Below are 21493 nucleotides of genomic sequence, written 5' to 3'. Positions count from 1 at the left end.
AAAATATCCAAAACCCCCTATTTAATATGAAATTGATAATAAATACAAGGGTTAAAATAAAATTTAAAAAATTTGTCCAGGCCATACGACCGGTCCTATTGGCCCATGACCAATCCCTAATTGTTTGGGCCCGAGCCCAAACCCTGAGGACCCAGGCCCAAGACCAATTGAGCATGGACCTTTCCCACCTCTAATTATACATGACCAAGTTAATAGGTGAGGTATAATTCCCTGCAAGATTGATCAACCAAAGCCAAATTAAGACAAATCTTGATGAAATTACATGGTTTTACATGGGTTCGGACTAACATTTAGAATTGGATGAACTCGTGATCTCAAACCTGACTCATTGTCATTCCTGGTCGGTTTTTATCGAGCTGATAGCATGACTAGTAGCGTAGTTTTTCCCCTTTTATAGTCATGGAATGTGCACAAATTATTAGTTACAAGTAATGGCACACACTTGTAATACAAAATCTAATTTAATGTTCATAAATGATAACCCCATATATATATGCACACTTAGATGTATTGAACTCATGGCTATGGAAGTACAAATTCATCTCCAAGTACAGATGTTCACAAACTTTGCTTCTCTACATTTGGACACCATGTTTCTAATGCTTCAAACTCTCAATCTCTACAACCACTATACATGGACAAAGATTCTGCAAAATTTTGGAGAATAAGACCTAGCTTGAAGGGGCTAATTGAAACAACTTCTCGGCTTGGTCCGGGAAGAAGGTGATGAATAGAAATGCACCTGCAAATTTGATAAAATACGAGTATGGTACATGATAAATCAAAGAATTTGAGCATAATGTAGCGAAAGTTTGAATAAGTATCGGACTTACAGATAAGCACGGTTCCCAGTACAGCTGAAATCTTGCCTTGAATCGTCACCAAACCAGCTTTTCCAGCATTTTGCAGCTCGGTGGAACCAACAGAATCAAAAGTACCTGCAGAAAGAAGTGAATCTTCTTAAACCTTGCATAGGGAAGAAGTGGCGTTGTGCAATATAGAAGTTAACGGAGTTGAGAGTTTTAACCTGGTTTTACTGCCTGGAGCCCTGATGTTATACATGCTATGTTTTGGAAACCGGCTCGCTCTAACTTATTAGCTGCAGCGGCAGACCTTGACAGTAAAAAGAAAATGAATCCTGTAAATGGTTTCTAGATCAGGCGAAAATGATGAGATGTGAAGTAACATAAAACAGAAGGCATCTATGAAACACATCAATAGATTATAACTACATTAGTAATTGTACTTGTACTAAACATTTCAATACTTGTAATTTACATTCCTGGAAATCACAACAAACTCTGATGTCCCAAAAATTCCAAAGTGCTAATATGGAATTCAAGTATTTCAATGTAGCAACTTAATTTCTCAATTTATAGCTTTATAGATTGGTATATTGCATACATTTGTCTACTATTATGGTGTCGACATGATGACAAATGATTTTCTATTTTTCTCCTGGTAATCAAGTGTGGGGAGTTGAATGCAAAAATAACGAATCTTGTGACTGTTCCTCATCAAGACGTTTAAAGTCTAATCATGCATTATCAGGTCAAACAACTACCAGAATATGAAAAACTAACCTCAATCCTTCCTGACATACAAGCAACAATTTACTTTCAGATGAAAACTGGTTCTTAAGAGATTGAACAAATTCAGGATTCTCTTTAGTAAATGGCAACCCAAAGAATAAACCCGAAAAATTGTTGTGCACAGTCCTCTTTATAACTGTGCCTGCACAAACAGAAACCGAAAGCAGTTGAGTGACATTTGCAATCATTATATAGACCAGTTAACCATATTGTTCAAGTAAACTTAATGAGCCAGAAATGGACAGACACCATTAAGCTAGATAAAGAAGCAAGAAGGTTTACCAATATCACTGTCTTTATTTTCGATAAAAAGAGGCATGTGGTAACATGATTTTATATGAGCACGATCGAATTGAGATTTGTCCCGAACATCAACAACTGTATAACCCTCCACTGCTACCAGTTTCTTTGCTTCTTCATCATTCACATAATTCACTTCTGCCCTCAACTTCAAATTTCTCCGATGAATTTGTTTCCCTGACACGGTTCTCCCAGGATGAGTCTTAAATTCCAACCAAGTTGTCCGCAATTTGCTGAAAAACACATTCTTAATACCTTACTTACGTGTTCATAAGTATTCAACTTTAATGCTTACAATAGTTCACTGCCTACTTCCTCTACATAAGAATAATAATAACTTAATCATCACAAGTCTAACTATTTCAAGTTTTTTGTTTCCTCTAAAATTCCTAAATGACCTTGTTTTATAAACTCTTAGNATGGATCAACCAAAGCCAAATTAAGACAAATCTTGATGAAATTACATGGTTTTACATGGGTTCGGACTAACATTTAGAATTGGATGAACTCGTGATCTCAAACCTGACTCATTGTCATTCCTGGTCGGTTTTTATCGAGCTGATAGCATGACTAGTAGCGTAGTTTTTCCCCTTTTATAGTCATGGAATGTGCACAAATTATTAGTTACAAGTAATGGCACACACTTGTAATACAAAATCTAATTTAATGTTCATAAATGATAACCCCATATATATATGCACACTTAGATGTATTGAACTCATGGCTATGGAAGTACAAATTCATCTCCAATTACAGATGTTCACAAACTTTGCTTCTCTACATTTGGACACCATGTTTCTAATGCTTCAAACTCTCAATCTCTACAACCACTATACATGGACAAAGATTCTGCAAAATTTTGGAGAATAAGACCTAGCTTGCAGGGGCTAATTGAAACAACTTCTCGGCTTGGTCCGGGAAGAAGGTGATGAATAGAAATGCACCTGAAAATTTGATAAAATACGAGTATGGTACATGATAAATCAAAGAATTTGAGCATAATGTAGCGAAAGTTTGAATAAGTATCGGACTTACAGATAAGCACGGTTCCCAGTACAGCTGAAATCTTGCCTTGAATCGTCACCAAACCAGCTTTTCCAGCATTTTGCAGCTCGGTGGAACCAACAGAATCAAAAGTACCTGCAGAAAGAAGTGAATCTTCTTAAACCTTGCATAGGGAAGAAGTGGCGTTGTGCAATATAGAAGTTAACGGAGTTGAGAGTTTTAACCTGGTTTTACTGCCTGGAGCCCTGATGTTATACATGCTATGTTTTGGAAACCGGCTCGCTCTAACTTATTAGCTGCAGCGGCAGACCTTGACAGTAAAAAGAAAATGAATCCTGTAAATGGTTTCTAGATCAGGCGAAAATGATGAGATGTGAAGTAACATAAAACAGAAGGCATCTATGAAACACATCAATAGATTATAACTACATTAGTAATTGTACTTGTACTAAACATTTCAATACTTGTAATTTACATTCCTGGAAATCACAACAAACTCTGATGTCCCAAAAATTCCAAAGTGCTAATATGGAATTCAAGTATTTCAATGTAGCAACTTAATTTCTCAATTTATAGCTTTATAGATTGGTATATTGCATACATTTGTCTACTATTATGGTGTCGACATGATGACAAATGATTTTCTATTTTTCTCCTGGTAATCAAGTGTGGGGAGTTGAATGCAAAAATAACGAATCTTGTGACTGTTCCTCATCAAGACGTTTAAAGTCTAATCATGCATTATCAGGTCAAACAACTACCAGAATATGAAAAACTAACCTCAATCCTTCCTGACATACAAGCAACAATTTACTTTCAGATGAAAACTGGTTCTTAAGAGATTGAACAAATTCAGGATTCTCTTTAGTAAATGGCAACCCAAAGAATAAACCCGAAAAATTGTTGTGCACAGTCCTCTTTATAACTGTGCCTGCACAAACAGAAACCGAAAGCAGTTGAGTGACATTTGCAATCATTATATAGACCAGTTAACCATATTGTTCAAGTAAACTTAATGAGCCAGAAATGGACAGACACCATTAAGCTAGATAAAGAAGCAAGAAGGTTTACCAATATCACTGTCTTTATTTTCGATAAAAAGAGGCATGTGGTAACATGATTTTATATGAGCACGATCGAATTGAGATTTGTCCCGAACATCAACAACTGTATAACCCTCCACTGCTACCAGTTTCTTTGCTTCTTCATCATTCACATAATTCACTTCTGCCCTCAACTTCAAATTTCTCCGATGAATTTGTTTCCCTGACACGGTTCTCCCAGGATGAGTCTTAAATTCCAACCAAGTTGTCCGCAATTTGCTGAAAAACACATTCTTAATACCTTACTTACGTGTTCATAAGTATTCAACTTTAATGCTTACAATAGTTCACTGCCTACTTCCTCTACATAAGAATAATAATAACTTAATCATCACAAGTCTAACTATTTCAAGTTTTTTGTTTCCTCTAAAATTCCTAAATGACCTTGTTTTATAAACTCTTAGTAACAAGAACAAGTAAAAAACACTCTTTGAGGGGGAAAATGACATCTTGGATTTTCATTAGTACGGACCTAATAAAAGTCCATTGTCGATGGACCTAATAAAAGTCCATTGTAGTCGACATACACAAGAGTTTTTCGCCATTTTCTCAGCATATAAATGGAGGATCAAGTTCAATTTCAATGGAATACACATTGAAGCAGCACATAAATTAGCCATAAGCCAATAGAAAGCCACTCAAATTTCACACACTTTTCCTCAATTTAAGATAATGATCAAATAGCATACCCAATTCTCAAAACAAAGTAATCCCATTTACCCTTGATGAAGACTAATACTGCAAAAACTCACATTTTCTCCATTTTCTCAGAAAATTACTGGAGAGGGTCAATTTCAATTTCAATGGAAAACAGTAAATAGTCATTTGAAATGCCAACAAAACACACACTGAAGTTTCACATCAGTTAGGCCTAAAACTCAATAGAAAGCCACTGAAATTTTCATATACTTTTATTGATCAAACAGCAAAAACAAATCATAAAAAATCAGCATCATGAACTCAAAACAAACTGATCCCCTCCACCTTAGAGGCTAAATTTCCCATTTTTTCTGCTTAGCAGCGTACATTACAGCAAAAAAGGAACTAACTTTTGGAAACTTACAAGTTAACCATTAAGTTACAACATTAAAGCTTGTGAATTTTTGGTTTATGAATCCCACATTCTTCAAAATTAACTTTAACTTTAAAGTACTGTTATTGAAAGAAAGAAAGAAAAAGTTTGTACCTTCCGGAAGGAAGAAGAAGTGAAGGGGGAGCAATAATTCCAGCCATTGAGAAGAAAGAGACGTTGAATTGTTAAAGCTTCTAGCTTTCTCTCTCTCTCTGTGTTGAAAGTGTGAGTGATTAGTCGAAAATAGAGACAGCCATGAGAGTGGTGGCCCATGAAATTTAGGAGGCGCAATGGGTTGCTGCCACGTTGACTTGAGTATTGGATATATTTGTCCGAGCCCCCAAGGCTTTATGGTTTGGATTTTAGAATATGCCAGAAAAAAAGAGATTTTTATTTTCTAGGAATTCAAATTTGACCCCTTTTGTTTAGGGTAATAAAGTTGAGTTCTACATGTTTAAGAAACTAACAAAAGCACCCAAAAATTAACCTTCGATAAAAACTTATATAAACAGTCTTACCATATTTTGTTATGCTAAGGTGTAAAAAGAAAATGGATATATGATAAATTGCATTCACTTGTAAATATTATCATATGTTATACATCTGTCATTTACCTAAAGATGAGTCTATTAAACAATGTTGTTTACCTACCGTTATAAGTCCAAAATTAAACTCATTTCTATCTGACATGGAACCTTAACATTCTCTTTAGTTCACAAAGACTCAATCCATTGCAATCCTACTTGGGATGACAACAACAATCTGGATGAATGACATTTTTTTTTTCTTTTTGATGATCGGAGGTGTTCGAGCTAGCTTACGTATACTTCAACCAATCCCCAAAACTTTAGAACTACCGATCAGGACTCAAACTCAAGAGATCATGTTAGCAGTCGTGAAAACTCAAACTCAGGAGATCATGTTAAATCCTCCTCCTACTCTTTTATCATTAAGTAGACTAAAACTTTAGAGATCATATTAGATCCTCATTTACTCTTTTACCATTAGTCCACGCATCGGTCGTATTTTCCTTATAAACATCCTTTTCTTGCAAGTAGTTTGACAAAGAATATTAATAATCCAACAAATATCTAGCCAATGTAATCTCTAATCTCTATTTGGTAGATTTTCCTTGATAAACTTTGACTGATAGGTTAAGACGACAATGATGGCTGTTATTTAAAGATTCACTTAAAACACTAAACAGATATATATTACTGATATACAGATACAGCCTTTATCAGCAGTAAAGAGACAAAAGATTAATGGGGTTTTTATCATCTTTATGTTGCTGCTTTTATTATCATTATCCTGTTGAGGCATCAAGTGATAGATATGGGGAAGCTCAGGCTCATCAGTCTCTGAAGTCTAAATTCATTCAAAGAGAAAATCAAGCCCCCCCAGTTCTTGTTCCTCACTTCCCTGTCTGCTGCAAACTATTTCGTTTGTAATTTATTTGTTTTGATTCTTCAAGTTATATGCTGTATTATCAATCTCATACTGTATTATCGATACATATGACGGATCTTTATGTATAATATTACTGATTTTCGAGTATGATGTTCATGTTCATGTTATAATTTTATGCGTAATATTACTGATATTGAATTGATATGGAAGAAAACCTTAAATCCTTGTTCATTACTGCTTACATCTGGATTAGGCCTTGTGATAATTATCATTGATCTTTATTATGCTTCTGGAAATATTTCATGTTCTACAGGCTGTATGCTCATATCTTAAACAGTCTTGAATCTTGATACTGTTAAAGAGAACTTGTAGAAATATTGCGGGTAGTGTTTTAATAACCAACGCGGAGGGAAAACCGGAAAAGTGGCAGAGTCCTGGGTTGACCGGTTTAACTGATCATATAAGTCCCTACAAGTTTGAAATCTTTCAAAAGAACCCTAAACACCACCGGCGACGACAAACCAAGGCAAATAAGGCATGTTTCCAACGACAACAACACTCCCTAACACCACGAAAACACTCCCTCCAATCTCTTGACCAAAACCCATCTTACCCCTCCCTCGTTCACCTTGCCAATTGCCACCTATAGATCATTGTTGCCGTCGATTTATTTTTGCAATTTTCGATCGTTTCACTCACTAGAAATCACTTTCGTCGTCACCATTGCACTCATTGACCCTTCCTTTTTAATACCCCCAACATCTCAACCTTTAATTGTTCGCCGATCGTCGTCTTAATTGTAGGGTTTTTTATGAATAGTAAAATTGGTAACCCGGCCCGGTGAAGGCCTTGGGTCTCGGCTGGGGCTGGGCTGGGTTTTAAAACCATAAGTTTAAAGCAGTTGCTCAAATATATTGATACTGAAAACTAAAGCAAGAGCTCAAGAATGGGGTTATGTTCATAGGAACAATTCTTCCATGCATCGGGTGCACATACAACCGCTCAATGAGGGTGCACGTGATGACATGGCACATCCTTATTGATAAGTAGTCCGTGCATTGGAAGCACACAAGAATTGTTCCTGCGCACTCAAAGAAATGCTGCTTTGATCTTTCATCTCTGATATTTGCAAGTTAAATGCTAAGTTCTTCTGAAATGGATTTCAACAGAACTTGGCGCGCACGGTGCCAAGAAACAATCAGGGATTGTTGTAAAGATGTACCATGAACACGATTATGTATGAAGAACCATTTGAATAAACAAGAAAACTTGTTTCTGGTTAAAGAGATGAATCATAATTGTTCTTGGTATGAATATCAAATTATCACAAAGCTTATGAAAAATGGCCTCAAATTCAGAACTGCATCTAGCAGAGCAAAATGACAGCTTATTTATTCCAAACATCTGTTCACGCTCTAAAAACTTACAAGTTAAAACAATGAAATAGAGCTTAGAGTATGGTTACATCTCTGAAGCAAACATACAGCAAGTTTGAGTAACACAGTGACCAACTCCGTCTCATGGATTTGCCCTTGGCTTCTTTTTGATGGTAGAACTGAGAAATCATTGATCAACTGTGGATCTTTTCTTTGTGGTGTAAGGGTAATATTCCTTGCCGGTGTCTACTCTTGTAGTTTGACCGCCAGCATCAATTAAAGCAGAAGTAACAGCAAGTGCTGTGCCAGCAGAAAGAGCTGTTGAAATACTTCTTCCTGCAAACGGAATCGCACATCAACTTATTTAATTGATAAAAAATACAAGTTTAAGGCAAAGAAGCAGATTGGATTGACATCAACATAGGTAACATCAACTGAAGATTCAAGTTGTTTCACTCAAGTGCAAGAGATGACTTATGTACACTCATTCTGATTATATAGTTAATATTTAAAAAAATAAATGAGGGTTAAACAAGATCGTATGCCAATTGGAACAAAGCTCGAAAATCCAACAGATGTTGACGAAATTTCTATAAGGAAAAGTTTAATTAAAGAAGCCAAGGAACTTCAAAAGCTTAATTTTTGAATTTTCAGCATTATCAATGCCAATGGCACTAACTTGAGATTAACAAGGGGAAGACGTTCAATCTGAGAATTGTATAACAAGTAATGTGAAGCATCCTGGTAACTGATACTCAATCTGGCATGTTTTCCACGGCCATACAATTAATAGACTATGTTGGATTCAGATCCTTGCCAAAACATATTGCTATGATACCAGTACAGAACAACCGCCCAATAACGAATCAAAATCTTCTCAGAATTCCCACAAAATATTAATTTTTGCATTCTTATTTCAGAATAAACTTCTACACTCAGGCATCCTAAATTCCTCCATAAAAATATCAGGACAGTGGTTTCTACATACTAAGAAAACATATATTCCAAGTAGACCAACCTTATATAAAGGAATACTATGTCATACAAATGGAAAATATAAAGGCTCAAGAAAGTATGAGCAGCAGTGAAAGTAAGAATTGGTGATCCAATGATTAGAAAATTCAAAACTGCCCGTAATGTGAAATAAACCACCAACACATGCACATTACATCACTTTAATTATTGTGACATTTAGCAAAAGCATGTGAATACAATATATGAAAAGGGAACATTTCAATAATTTTGAACTCAAACATAAGCATATTAGCATCTTAGTTATTAAGCGGAAAATGATTTGAGAACAGCACAAAATGGTGATCCAAGTTATAGTAGCCAGCAGCATAATATAACATGGTGAACCACAAGCCAGAGTAGTCAGCAGCATAATATATATACCAAGATTTTCACAACTAATCCACAGACAGGTTGTTGGTTGATGAGATCACAGAAACATACACTGAAATCAACCATTCCTTGTCTAATCAATAAAAGCAATTCGTTAACCTTCATCTACAAATTTCTCATTACCAGGTTTTCACCTCAACGATCTATCATTGTCAAGCCACTTGAAGACTGATGCTAAAAATAAGGAAATAAATGCAAGACGTAAATTTAACACATAGGAATGACCAAAGATCTTGTATTCATAGGAACAAAGAAATTAAAAGTCAAAACCCCCACTAAATATATATAGGAAGAATGAAAAGGAATGCAAGCAACAAGAACAGTTAGTCAACAGGTAGAAAGCATAACATGTCTTATTGCCTTCTGCAAAGCTCGAGAGCAATAGCAAGCTATCAAGCTTTGAAGAGTGAAATTTTCTTCAAAACATAAAAGAGAACAAAAAGAATCATCAAAATATGCAAATTGATGTACCCCAAAGGCATCCAAGAAATATATTGTTGACTATTTGTCTCATGAAGCCATATCAAATGTCACATAAATTCATGACAGTAAGGATAAAAATAAAATAGAACAATCCATGAAAAAAAAATCACCTTTGAAGCCAAGAATAGATGCCCCAGCAACAAAACCTCCAACAGCTCCATTGACAAAATCTCTCTTCGTCCTGTAATTCTCCACGAGCTGCTCAACGCCGATGTAAACTCCCCCGATAGCAGCAAATGTCAAACCATAATTACCCATCATCTTCAGCGTCCTCAGCAACCCTGGAAGCGCTACACTTCTCTCAACACGAGGCACATCATACCAAGTAGCAACAGCGGTTCCCCAGATAGTCCCAGTAGCCAAACCCATTGTTGCACCCTTAAACGTTTTCATCAAAGGAGTATCATCATTCTCCAAATACCTACGCTCTGCTGGGTCCATCACTTTATCCTAAACAGGTTCTACACCAATTCACAAACACATCAAAATACCAGCCATTAGATCACATTCCAACCCTTCAAAAACATAAAAATTATCCCAATACAATTTTAAGAGCAAAGTTTGAAACCCAAACCCTTCTTTTGAATATCAGCAAACATTACAAAATCACATTAAGCAGAAATGAAACTTAATGTAAGCAAATAAACCACTAAATCAAATCGAAACAACGTTAAGGAATCCAAAAACCAAACTTATGATAAGTCCATCACTTTCTCTCAAATGGGTACTAAGCCAATTCACAAACCCATCAAAACACAAACTACTAAACCACATCCCAACCCTTCAAAAACATCAAACACAGGCCGATACAAAGACGAGCACAAGTTAAACACTGAAAATGGGTTCTTTTCATTTTCTATCTCCAAAAAGATCACGATAAATTAGAAACTGAAACTTAACCAACACAAAAAGTACCAAATAACCACTAATTCAAATCAAAACAGCGTTAATGAATCCAAATACACAAAATTATGATGGGTCCATCACTTCCTCTTAATCGGATACTAAACCAGTTCACAAACCCATCAAAATCCCACCTATTAGACCACATTCCAAACCTTGAAAAAATTAAAATCACCCCAATATATTCTTCAAAATGGATTCTTTTCATTTTTTTTCTTAATTATTTCTAACAAAATCACATAAAACTTCAATAAAAATAAACAAAAACCAAATAAACAATTAAATCAAATCAAAACTTCTATCAAATGAAATTCCGGGCTATCTTTTTCAAGATCAATTCGGGCATTGATCGAAGCGAAGCAAACCCTAGAGACGAAACTAAAAAGGGAGCGCCCAAGCTCTGATTTTGATGGTCAAAAAAGTGAAATTAAAAAGCGAATTTATGAAGAAACAAAGTGATTAATGAATTAAAAAGAGGAAAAAATACGTACGTTTTGATAATCTGATTCGAAGAAGACGCGCGAGCGTGTTTTTACTCTTCACTGTAAAAGAGATGGGTTCAACTAAGAATTGTGTTGAGGCTTCAACTGAATGAAGCAGTACTTGTCTTTCCCATTTTGCCCTCAGTCTTTTATCATTTTTCACCATTTTGTTTGTTTTTTTTTTAAATTTTGTTTTGTTTTTAAATTTTGTTATTACCATTTTGTTTTTTTTTTCTTTTTTGTCGGTAGTCAGAGGGTTTGAGAATTTTTTTTTCCTGAAAGGGTATTTTGAGTTTGTTAGATGAAATTAAAAAAGAAAATTAGAAAGTTGCAGATTATGTTTTTAAATTAATTTTTTTATTTAAAAATTAGTTAACCGATAACCGTACCGATGATTCGGAAAAATAATCTAATCTGATTTCAGTTTGAATTATCATTTAAACCGAAAAACTAATTAATTTAAAAATTAGACAATTCGATTTGGTTAATTGAATTTCTACACCATTAGAAAAACCATGCCTAAGATTTATGATAACCGGGCTTTTATTTTTCTAACATATCCGAATTCTAATCCGAACAAGCCCCATCTAAGTCTGAGGTAATATTATTTTATAATTTACATTAAATTATAAATTTTATTTGATTTTTTTTACAATAAAAATACTTTTAGTCAATAATTATAATTAATAAATAAATATCCAAGTTTGTATAAGTATCGGACTGTTCTTAATTCGACCCGTTTACCATGTAACCCGGATCCACTTTCTCAAACAAATTCTGCAGGAGCGAAGAGATGCCAAACATAACGAACTCAAACTCGAACTTCAACTCAGTCTCTTTCTCTCTCTCCTTGAAACATGCAGTCGGCTGAAGACATTCGCAATCTTCCAATCGACATAACATTTTCTCGTCTCGGAGGTAATGACCTGATCCGCTCTTTAAACTTCAATTTCACGATTTTTCTTCTTTTTTTATATTTTAAATTTCGAATAATTGATTGTATTTTACTTTTCTTTTTTTAATAATTTTTAATACTTTTGAAGAATGGTTGGTTGATCGGAAGCGAATACCGTCCGATTGGAGAAAACGAATGGCTGTGATCAGAGCTAAAATTTCGAAGGAGTTCGCTTCGTTGCCCAAGGATATCGATCCTTATTTTCAAACCCTTGACACTGAAGGTTTTTTTTTTTTTTTTGAATAATTTTATAATTTATGTGGATTTTTTGAAATCATTATTGCACAATTTATTTACTGTGAAATTTGTGAGAGTGTATTCATTTTATTGCATTAGGTAAGATATTGGGTAAGAAATTGGGAGTACTTTTTGCGAAGCATTTGTTGAAAGAGTGTTTATCCAGTGCTTTTCTTAAAAATGATTCAAGAGCTTTCTAACCATAAAATGTGCTTTGTAGAATTGCATGTATACTAGTCTTCAAACAAGCTGTTTTTTATTTTATTTTTATTTTTATTTTTTGGTAAATTTATTTACTTCAAAAGCACTTATATTGAGTGCTTTTGAAGTGTGCTTGAGATTGATTTTGAGTGAATTGGTTTTGCTGAAGCATTTTTGAAGAAGTGCTTTTTCTAAAATATGCTTTTGGAAAATTTACCTATGAAGGCTTCAAAGTACTTCAATTTTTAGTTCAAAAGCACTTCTATTGATTTTCATCAAACACTACTAAATTTACATGAAAATAGTCCTTTGTTTCCTCCGGAGAAAATATAAATTGATGACTTCAACTGCTTGCTAGGATTCTCATATTTTTATCTATTGAATTTAATATTTGAATTGAAAATGCTTGGGGTTCATCTTGAAGTGGGAGTCATTAGTATATAAACATTGTATGATGAATTGAATACTGTTTCCAGGGATCAGTTACTTAGAGGCCAAAAAGATATATGAAATTCTTCTGAAGTCAACCCCAGAAAGCCGGAATATATTTGGCCGGCTATCAGGTGCTGCTGTAAGACAGTTCTCTCTTGCGCTTTTGATTTCTCGGTCCCTGTCCTCACTGCATCTTTATAGTTATTGTTAACTGTATTTGAATTTTCTGGCAGGGTTCCTGGGAAGCAATTGTACATTCTTTTGAGAAAGATCATATTTACCTTGGTGAGGCTGCTCAAATTATGGTTCAAAACGTAAATTACGAAATGTAAGTTTGAGCTTTTGTCATAACCTTTTGATGACTATACATAGGAGTTGTTTGATGTCTGCCTGATAATAATTATGGATCAAATTGCTTTTCAAATGTGAAGTCCATATCAGAAGAAACAGGTGCAAAAGATTCAGCAACAATTAGCCGAACTTGATCGCAAGGAAGCTGATATAAAAAGAAGTGCAGCTCTATCGGCAGCTAAATATGTTGAAGCTTGTCAAGAGCTTGGTCTGCAGGTTATTATGAGCATTTTACTGATTGTTGACAAGTTGCATCTGATTTGCTTTGTGCAATGTGGTATCTGAATGATAATTGCTTCTCTTTGCAGGGGGAAAATGTGAGGGTTGAACTTTTAGAGACTGCAAATTCACTTCCTAGCACATTTAGCAGGATTTTGGAAGTTATAAATAGTGAGTCTGTGTCACTTGCTGTGGACTATTATTCCAATTTTGTCAGAGACGCTCACACTGAAAAAGATGTAAGGAGATAATTGAATTTTGATTTTTCTCATGGTTATGGCGGAAGCATTCTGCCAAAGTTTCTATGATTTGCAGATGGAGGTTGTCTTTATTGTGATTCATTTCTTTAACTTAACTTGTAATTATTGTTTGCAGAAATCTTCAGAGACTGTCTTATTGAACTTGAAAGACATTCGTGAAAATCCCCCTTCTTTGAATGTTTCTGCAGCTTCTGAGATCCTCAATTCTGCTGATGGTCAATCAAGCTTTAATGATATAAAGCATGTGAGACAAGATATGTATGTTGCTGCTGACAGTATTGACTGGGATATCTCTGTTGAAACTGCTCAGATTGATTGGGATATTGGTACTGTGGAAGAAACAGAAGATACTGGTAATGGTTTGGGTCCATATGAAATAGTTAATGCCAGTGATTTTACACAGAGTTCTTCGACAAATGAAGCTGTGGAAACTGATCGAACTCAATCAAAGAAACAGGAAGACACCCTGCTTCCTGAGGTTTCTGCTTCAGAGATATGTTGGGATGTCAGTGTGGAAACACCTCATGTTGATGTGATTGATGAAGTTAATTTGCCTAATGTTGGCATGGAAAGTCAGACATATGTTCCAGATTCCTTAACTCAAAGCCCAGGAATCAAGGAAGATAGGAGCCAGCTATTGGAGACCGAGTACAGGAATAAGATTCTTGATGATTTGAATGAGGTATATTCTTACTATGTCATTATATCTTGTGAGCTCAAATTACTGCAACATATCTCTTATCTCTTCATTTTGCCCTTTTGAAATCAAGCTTGGTCCTGATGTTTTCTTATCAGATCAAAGCATTTTTGAATCAACGATTGGTAGAGATGGGGAGTCAAGAGACTTTGTCCTTGCGGAATCAGGTCCAATCAGTTGCTCCCTTGGTGTTACAGCAGTATACTACTGATGTCATTGAGACTATGTTGTCTGATGTTAGATCAGCCATTTCCTTGCTGACAAACAGGAAAACACGGGACCTAATCATGATTCTCAACTCCAAGAGGTACTCTTAGATGATTTAAACTGTTGTTAAGTTCCCTTTTTCATTGTTTTGTTGTTTTATATTTATATTGTTAATGAGATTACAAAACCTCTTATTTTGGGATTTTACTTGTAAGAGTGGAAGTTACATAATAAACAGAGACAATTTCCTCGTCTTATTAGGATAAAACCACAAGCATTGGCTAAATAAAATTCTTACTTCTGTGGCAACCTTTTGATAGTACTAGTAGTTACCAGTCAACTTGACTCAGTACCAGTCGGTCTCTGGTCTAACTTGTAATTTTGAGTAAAGATTACTGGCAGCCGAGCACTGAAATTTTGCAGCTCTGAGACAGTGAAAGTGATCGTTACTGACATGCAATATTTTTCTCTGAGACAATGAACAACTGTTAGTTGCCCCAAATTAGTGTTTTGTCTGTAAACGATGAGTAAATGTATATCTTGTTACCACAATGAGAACTTAGTTGGACATGTTATCTTGTGATATGCTACTAGTACATGATTTATTTATTTTTTTTTTTGTAAATCTTTTTATTTTCATCTTTTGGCTTTATAATGGATTTGCTTATTAGTATCTTGTAAATGGCTACTAAATATTGATTTTGATCTTGTATTGCAGATTTCTCGATAGATTGGTTAATACTTTGGAAGAGAAAAAACATCATGAGGTGAAATTGAAAGAGGGTTTGAAAGACGTGGCTGCCAAACGCATGGAACTTCAAAATTCTTTATCTTCATCATGGCCGAAGCAAGTAAGTTTTCTTGCTAGGTTTACCCCAGATAAAAACATTAACATTGTTATGAATGGGAAGTGTTTTGTATCTCAACCACTCAGTTCAGATCTATAGAAAACTAAAACTAGTAAAGATTATCATTCCTTTTCCCTTTCCACGTTTCTCCGAAAATATGATCACCCAAATAAAAGCTCTCCCAAAATGAGGCATTTAGCACTTCAATTAACTGCCTCCCTCCACATATCCCCGTCTTGCTTTTGCACCCACTGTTATGATTGGTGCAAGAATTTCATTTGCAGATTTCGTTATACTAATCGGATTTAGATTATTCTATAGAAATTACTATCAGGCTCTTACACAAATTTTCAACTCGGGGTTCCTCCCTTCTAACACCTCCTTTTAAGCTAAATTTCATCAAATTTTGCATTTTACATTTACATTTCTAGAAAGATAAAGTTTCAAATTCACTCAAAATCTTTTTGGAAGATGAAATAGTAGATTTACTTGCAATTCGATAGATTTTCATTACAGAATATTAATTATTGATTTTTCTTTACAATTGCAGGAAGCAGCTCTTGCAAAAACTAGAGAGCTGAAGAAGGTATGCGAAAGTACGCTTTCATCTATGTTTGATGGAAGACCGGTGAACATAATCGGAGAGATTAATACCTTGTTGAATAGCGGGATTAGTACATAAACTTAAGATTAGATATTTGTTTATTACGACAAAAATAAATTTTAAGTTAGAAAGGGATGATTGTAGTTTGATCATAGATTTTTTTTTTTTTGATATTTTTAAAGAGGTTTTTAATATCTTAAAGGTGTTTGTTTTATAATTATACGGGTGTTTTTAATACTTTCGAAACAAAGTAGATGAGTTGAATATTAAACGAACTCACAGAGGGAAAGATGAAATAAACTCCAGTTTATGGTATATTAAATATGATTTAGTTACTCAAAACACTGTTGGAGAATTATATAGTCCAAAGTCCTATTATATTACAGCGAATAGGAGGTAACGTTACCTGTTACCCCTTATCAATCCTTTGGATCATCTGTTCAGAATTGACTCGAACATGATTTTTCTATAGTATGAAAGATTTACTACAGAGAGATTCAAAGAACACAGCTGCTATACAAAACAACGGATCATTTGGTTCTATGATGCTGATACAGTATTAGGCGATTACAAGTTATACACAATTTGGTAAAATTCAGAGTCTGCATTTGAGTTATTGTACCTGTGTATTGACCAGCTGCTGCAACATTAGATGGACAGATAGCTCACTGCAGGGGAGCTTACGAAATAGTTATGTGTCGAGACGAAAGACCTCTCAAAAGGATCAACTTCAGTACCATCTGCTACGGATTTGCCTTTGTACAAGCTGAACTTTTGACACAAACGACTTAGAGACTCCACGATTTCGGACATTGGAAGTCGGAATTCCTTCTCAGGCTGCTCAAAGTTTTAAATCGAAACAATTCAGTTTTGTTAGCTTAAAGAGGTGAAATATGTGAGATACATTATAGTGTAAAAACTGTGATCTGCCAGGACCTGGATACACAGGGAGATGATATCAGCGAACTGGGAGAGAGCCTTGGAGGGAAAGGTTCCTCTAATCCCAGGATCAACCATCTGCTCCAAATACTCACGGTCATGGAGCCGAGATGAAGCCCATGTTACCAAGGGGAACTCCTTCCTGGAGCTTGAACTGTGTTAAAAATGAACAACAGAGATAAAATGTTGCGAAAACATACAGAAAGAGAGTTATGAGAATGAGCATGAAAGAAACATACCGGTAAAATGGTTTCCTTCCCGTTAATAGCTCCAGCAGTAACACTCCGAAGGCGTATATGTCATACTTTGTGTTATCACTTCCTGGTTCATCGTGTTCAGGCACAATGTAGCCAGTTTGACTGATTGCAAGTTCGGATGCCTGTTTACATTATGGTGCAATGATTGATGATTGATTTTAGATTTCTCAAAATGCATGAGGAAAATGATTAGCAATTGTACTTACCTTCAGTTTAACACTGTCTCTTGCAAGTGGTCTTAAAATAGCTATCCCACAGTCGCTGATACGCGGCATTAGTTCTTCATCCAGTAATATATTTGCAGCCTTAATGTTGCAATGAGCAACAGGAGGCGAGAATGAACAGTGCAGATAGCTGAAACCAAAAACCAGAAAAGGATGAACCAGAGTTCCCACTTCTGCCTCAAAGGCAAAAAATATTGTGTACTTACTTCAGAGCCCGGGCGATACCAAGGGCAATACGGAGACGGATGGCCCATGAAAGAGGATTGAATACTTTACTGTGCAAAGCCTCAGCCAGAGATAAATTTCTGACAAACTCATACACAAGAAGATGCTGTCCATTTTCTACACAATAGCCAAGAAGTGTTACAATGTTTGGGTGCCTCAACTGGGATACCGTCCGAATTACATCAATGAATTGTTCTTCTTCTTGGAAAGACAGTGAAACCATGTTGATGTTCTTCACAGCCAAAGTCTGCCAAAACAAGAAGTAACGAAATTTTATTTCTACAATAAAATGCATGTAATACTCTATGGTAAGTCATAAGAGCAGGTGTATACTTGACCATCAGGAAACTCGGCTTTGTATACGGAACCGAGAGAACCCTGTCCAAGAAGTTTCTCTTCACTGAAGTTATTTGTAACTGATTGAAGTTCTGCGACAGTGTAAAGTTTTGCAAATGGTGGCAATTTAAATGCAGTAGAGAAACTTCTTCTACATGCTGTCTCCGTTCTAAAAGTGCGAACAGAAGGTATATGCCTAGGTCCTAGATTGAATGGGGAGGTGGTAGCCAGGATATGGGGGCTATCTTCAGGTGCAGTAGAAGAATATTCTACAACCAGAATGGGAATGAAAGAACAATGAGAGAAAATTATTAATTAAGCTTTAAATGAGACAAGCACAGCAGGATATTAGAGCCCTCACCTCTGGCTGTACTGATTGGTAGAGAGTGCAGTGTGCTATCACAGCTTTCCAAGCTTTTACGTCTTTGTGCACGAGCTCGATTGATACGGATAGAAATGAAGAGTGCTGCACAGGTCACTACAAGAGCTACACCACCAACTGTGCAAGCTATCCCTCCAAAGCTCATCCCTTTATTGTTGTGTCTGCCTGCTCGGATGGAAGGGAAGTTCTCAACGGCGCTTGACTGAGATGTTGGGGGGCCGCTAATATTATGCCTAATGGGCAAATTATCCAAAGGGAAATCCCATGGTGGAGATTTGGGGTCGACATGGAACTTATTACCCCAAAACCTATAATGACCAGAAGAGGAAAATAAACAAGGTTCAATAATCTTATTGTTAATGCAGGTGAAACTAAAGTAATTAACCAGAACTGAAACTTCGATAACTTACCATAAATTTGGAATTGACTGAAACTGCTTTGGAATAACACCACTGAAATCATTATCTTCGATGTTCCTGACAACAGATAATGAGTGAGCAATTGTCAAAAAACATTTTGTTGCAGAATTCTGTGTCAAGTAGTGTGAAGAAGCTTACAGGTCAGTTAGGGGAAGGTCAGCCAGGTAAACAACTGATCCAGTGAATTTATTATTCTGCAAGAACCTACAGATACACACAAAAAAACGGAGGGAAATCAGCATGATGTATAATCATAGAATGTGACTATGAAGAACACATAATACTCACAGTCCGCTAAGATTTTTCAGAGATCCAAAAGAACTTGGGAGATCTCCACCAAAATTATTGTACGATAGATCCCTGTGACAGCAGGATGAAATTCACTCAGTAAAAGAAAAGAGTGATCATCATACTGAATTAGTTGCAAAAAAATTCAATGAAACCTCCCAACCAGTTTATTTTTATATTCCCTTAAAATTACTAAACTAATGTCTTTCGTTTGACTTCATCAAGAAATCTATGCTAGTAGAGGATATACTGATAAGAAGGAAGACTCGGAATTGGATACTGTTTTCCTTTGACAGAAACCACAAATTTTACAGTCAATAAAGGGACTCGGGATTTTTGCATTGCCTTCCCTCAAAATGCAAAACCAAGGAAACTAGATAGAAAGAACATACAATTCTTTCAGATTCTGCAGGTCTGTAAACACGTTGCCAATGGGTCCAGATAATAAATTGTGGCTTAGATTTCTGCAGAAATGAAGTAAATGATGATAAGTTCATAAAGGAATAATCATAAACCAAAACCAGTAAAAGTGGAAGTCCAGAAATAAGCAACTCACAGATGTCTCAGATGTTTCAAGGTAGGTAAAGACTCTGGTATACTTTGGTTCAATTTGTTACTTGCCATGTTTCTGCATACATTATAAACCCAAAATAGTCATGTTTCTAGAAAATAGAAAAAAGTGTATAATAATTGACACTCCACAAGTAGAAAACATTCATCTTACATATGAGTAGCATTAGGAGGTAATTCATTTGGAATTTCGCCCTCGACATTATTGGAGCTAACATCCCTAACAGAAGAAAACCAGAGTAAAGAACCCACAAAAAAACAAAATAGAATAAATATAAAATAATTAATCTGAGACTGCAAATTACTAACAAATGCTTCAAATGATGAAGATCATTGAGTTTGTTTCCAAGATGTCCACTGAGTTCCAACCCATTAAGTTTTCTGCAAACAATGAGAGCACCAATCAATTCAACGTAAAATAATAATCTCACAGAGTAGTTAAATCAATCAGGTTTATGTGCATTACTTACAGGTATATAACAGATGATCCAGAGCAAGACACTCCAGTCCATGATTCTCCACATGGATCGCCACCTTCCGATCTCCAGCTATTAAGCTGTGGTGGATGATTCAGGGCCATGTACATATCTTGAAGAACTATGACTGCACAAAATCAATGCAAAACACAACAAAATTCACAATCAGATCAAAGGATAACCAAAACATGTGATTTGAGATTTCAAAAATGCCAAGAATCTAAGGAATTATGAACGATTTACTCCAACATACATAACAAAAAAAAAAAAAATATTATAAAATCAGAAAAAGTTTCATATATTTTCCCGTCAAATATTCATTTTCCTTCTAACTGCCAAATTCCCGCCAAAACTTAGAAGTAAATATTTTTCCGGTGGTTCTGTTTGATAGCTGAGAAATTTGAGTAAACGAAAAGAAAATTTATATAATTCAGAAGCTTAACCACATTTTAATTAATTTTCTTGTTTTTCTCTGTTCCACAGTAGTCACAACTTCAAGAATAATAAATTTTCTGTTTCTTTACTCTTCTTGTGTTTTCTCAGCAACCAAACAGAAGGCAAAGAAACATATAATCGAATGATCATCAACAAAAACAGGCAAATGTTCATAGATAAGACTCCGAATTCCAAAGAAAAGATTTATGGAGTCAAGAAACGTCACCGTCAAGAGGATCCGTGGAAGCCAGAGCCTGTAAAGCAAGAATTGTCGAGAAGAAAATGACAGTAAGAAACAAAGACAGACAATCTTTTGCCATATTTTCTTGAAAGAAAATAGAACTTTCCTGGAAAATAAAATCGAAAAAGAAAAAGCGAACGAGTTAGGATCGTATAACTAAAGCAAAAGAAAGCATCAACAGTAAGAGGAATTTATGGTGATGAATGATGAATAATTATGCAGGTAAGTAGGAGCAAAGACCAGTTTGGTTGCCGAGAAAATGATGGAAAGAAACGAAAAGGAGAAGAAGAAGATTAGAGACAGTTTGAGTGATGAGCTGATTAATAACAGTTAATAAGAATCTTTACCGTTAAAAGTCGTTGAGAGCAGTTGCCACGTTGGAAGGCCGTGATTGGGAGTTTTTTATATTTGTGATGTAGAAATTTTTTTTTAAGGGATGATGTTTAAAAGTGTTTTTTGAGAAATACTATTGGATTTTTTTTAGTTTTTTAAGAAAAACAAATATAGCAAATTACTTTTTAGAAGGCATATTATTATTT

At 35.3% G+C, this 21493-nt stretch overlaps 5 protein-coding genes across 5 annotated transcripts; 1 reads left to right on the top strand and 4 right to left on the bottom strand.

Moving 5' to 3' along the window:
- Nucleotides 1-466: 466 nt before the first annotated feature.
- LOC116145681 (rhodanese-like domain-containing protein 9, chloroplastic) lies at nt 467-2169 on the bottom strand (the record flags this gene model as incomplete). Its single annotated transcript, XM_031431132.1, has 5 exons — nt 467-763; nt 855-959; nt 1049-1134; nt 1605-1755; nt 1896-2169. Coding segments are annotated over 5 exons (687 nt in total), but the record flags the coding sequence as incomplete, so codon positions are not given.
- A 391-nt stretch (nt 2170-2560) lies between these two features.
- LOC116145679 (rhodanese-like domain-containing protein 9, chloroplastic) lies at nt 2561-5315 on the bottom strand. The gene is made up of 6 exons (XM_031431129.1): nt 5208-5315; nt 3990-4240; nt 3699-3849; nt 3143-3228; nt 2949-3053; nt 2561-2857 (listed from the first exon to the last, which is right to left on the bottom strand). The coding sequence occupies exons 1-6, from the start codon at nt 5252-5254 to the stop codon at nt 2787-2789; spliced, it is 711 nt and encodes a 236-aa protein (XP_031286989.1). The 5' UTR covers nt 5255-5315; the 3' UTR covers nt 2561-2786.
- A 2521-nt stretch (nt 5316-7836) lies between these two features.
- On the bottom strand, nt 7837-11282 carry LOC116145680 (outer envelope pore protein 16-3, chloroplastic/mitochondrial). The gene is made up of 3 exons (XM_031431130.1): nt 11161-11282; nt 9877-10227; nt 7837-8215 (listed from the first exon to the last, which is right to left on the bottom strand). Exons 2-3 carry the CDS (start codon nt 10205-10207, stop codon nt 8067-8069), a joined length of 480 nt encoding a protein of 159 aa, XP_031286990.1. The 5' UTR covers nt 10208-10227; nt 11161-11282; the 3' UTR covers nt 7837-8066.
- Nucleotides 11283-11922: 640 nt separating this feature from the next.
- On the top strand, nt 11923-16463 carry LOC116145676 (CDK5RAP3-like protein). Its single transcript, XM_031431126.1, has 10 exons — nt 11923-12069; nt 12195-12329; nt 13021-13115; nt 13210-13304; nt 13408-13543; nt 13636-13785; nt 13922-14488; nt 14602-14810; nt 15429-15561; nt 16109-16463. Exons 1-10 carry the CDS (start codon nt 12009-12011, stop codon nt 16238-16240), a joined length of 1713 nt encoding a protein of 570 aa, XP_031286986.1. The 5' UTR covers nt 11923-12008; the 3' UTR covers nt 16241-16463.
- A 252-nt stretch (nt 16464-16715) lies between these two features.
- On the bottom strand, nt 16716-21033 carry LOC116145675 (protein STRUBBELIG-RECEPTOR FAMILY 2). Its single transcript, XM_031431125.1, has 16 exons — nt 20940-21033; nt 20273-20405; nt 20112-20183; nt 19957-20022; nt 19789-19860; nt 19625-19696; nt 19233-19304; nt 19083-19148; nt 18936-19001; nt 18565-18833; nt 18141-18412; nt 17789-18054; nt 17577-17712; nt 17341-17480; nt 17099-17255; nt 16716-16999 (listed from the first exon to the last, which is right to left on the bottom strand). Exons 1-16 carry the CDS (start codon nt 21031-21033, stop codon nt 16811-16813), a joined length of 2142 nt encoding a protein of 713 aa, XP_031286985.1. The 3' UTR covers nt 16716-16810.
- Nucleotides 21034-21493: the final 460 nt, after the last annotated feature.

Source organism: Pistacia vera, unplaced genomic scaffold (assembly GCF_008641045.1).
Source record: "Pistacia vera cultivar Batoury unplaced genomic scaffold, PisVer_v2 Contig464, whole genome shotgun sequence".
Lineage (NCBI taxonomy): Eukaryota > Viridiplantae > Streptophyta > Magnoliopsida > Sapindales > Anacardiaceae > Pistacia > Pistacia vera.
The sequence above is the reverse complement of the archived record's forward strand: the minus strand, read 5'-3'. Positions and strand labels throughout refer to the sequence as shown.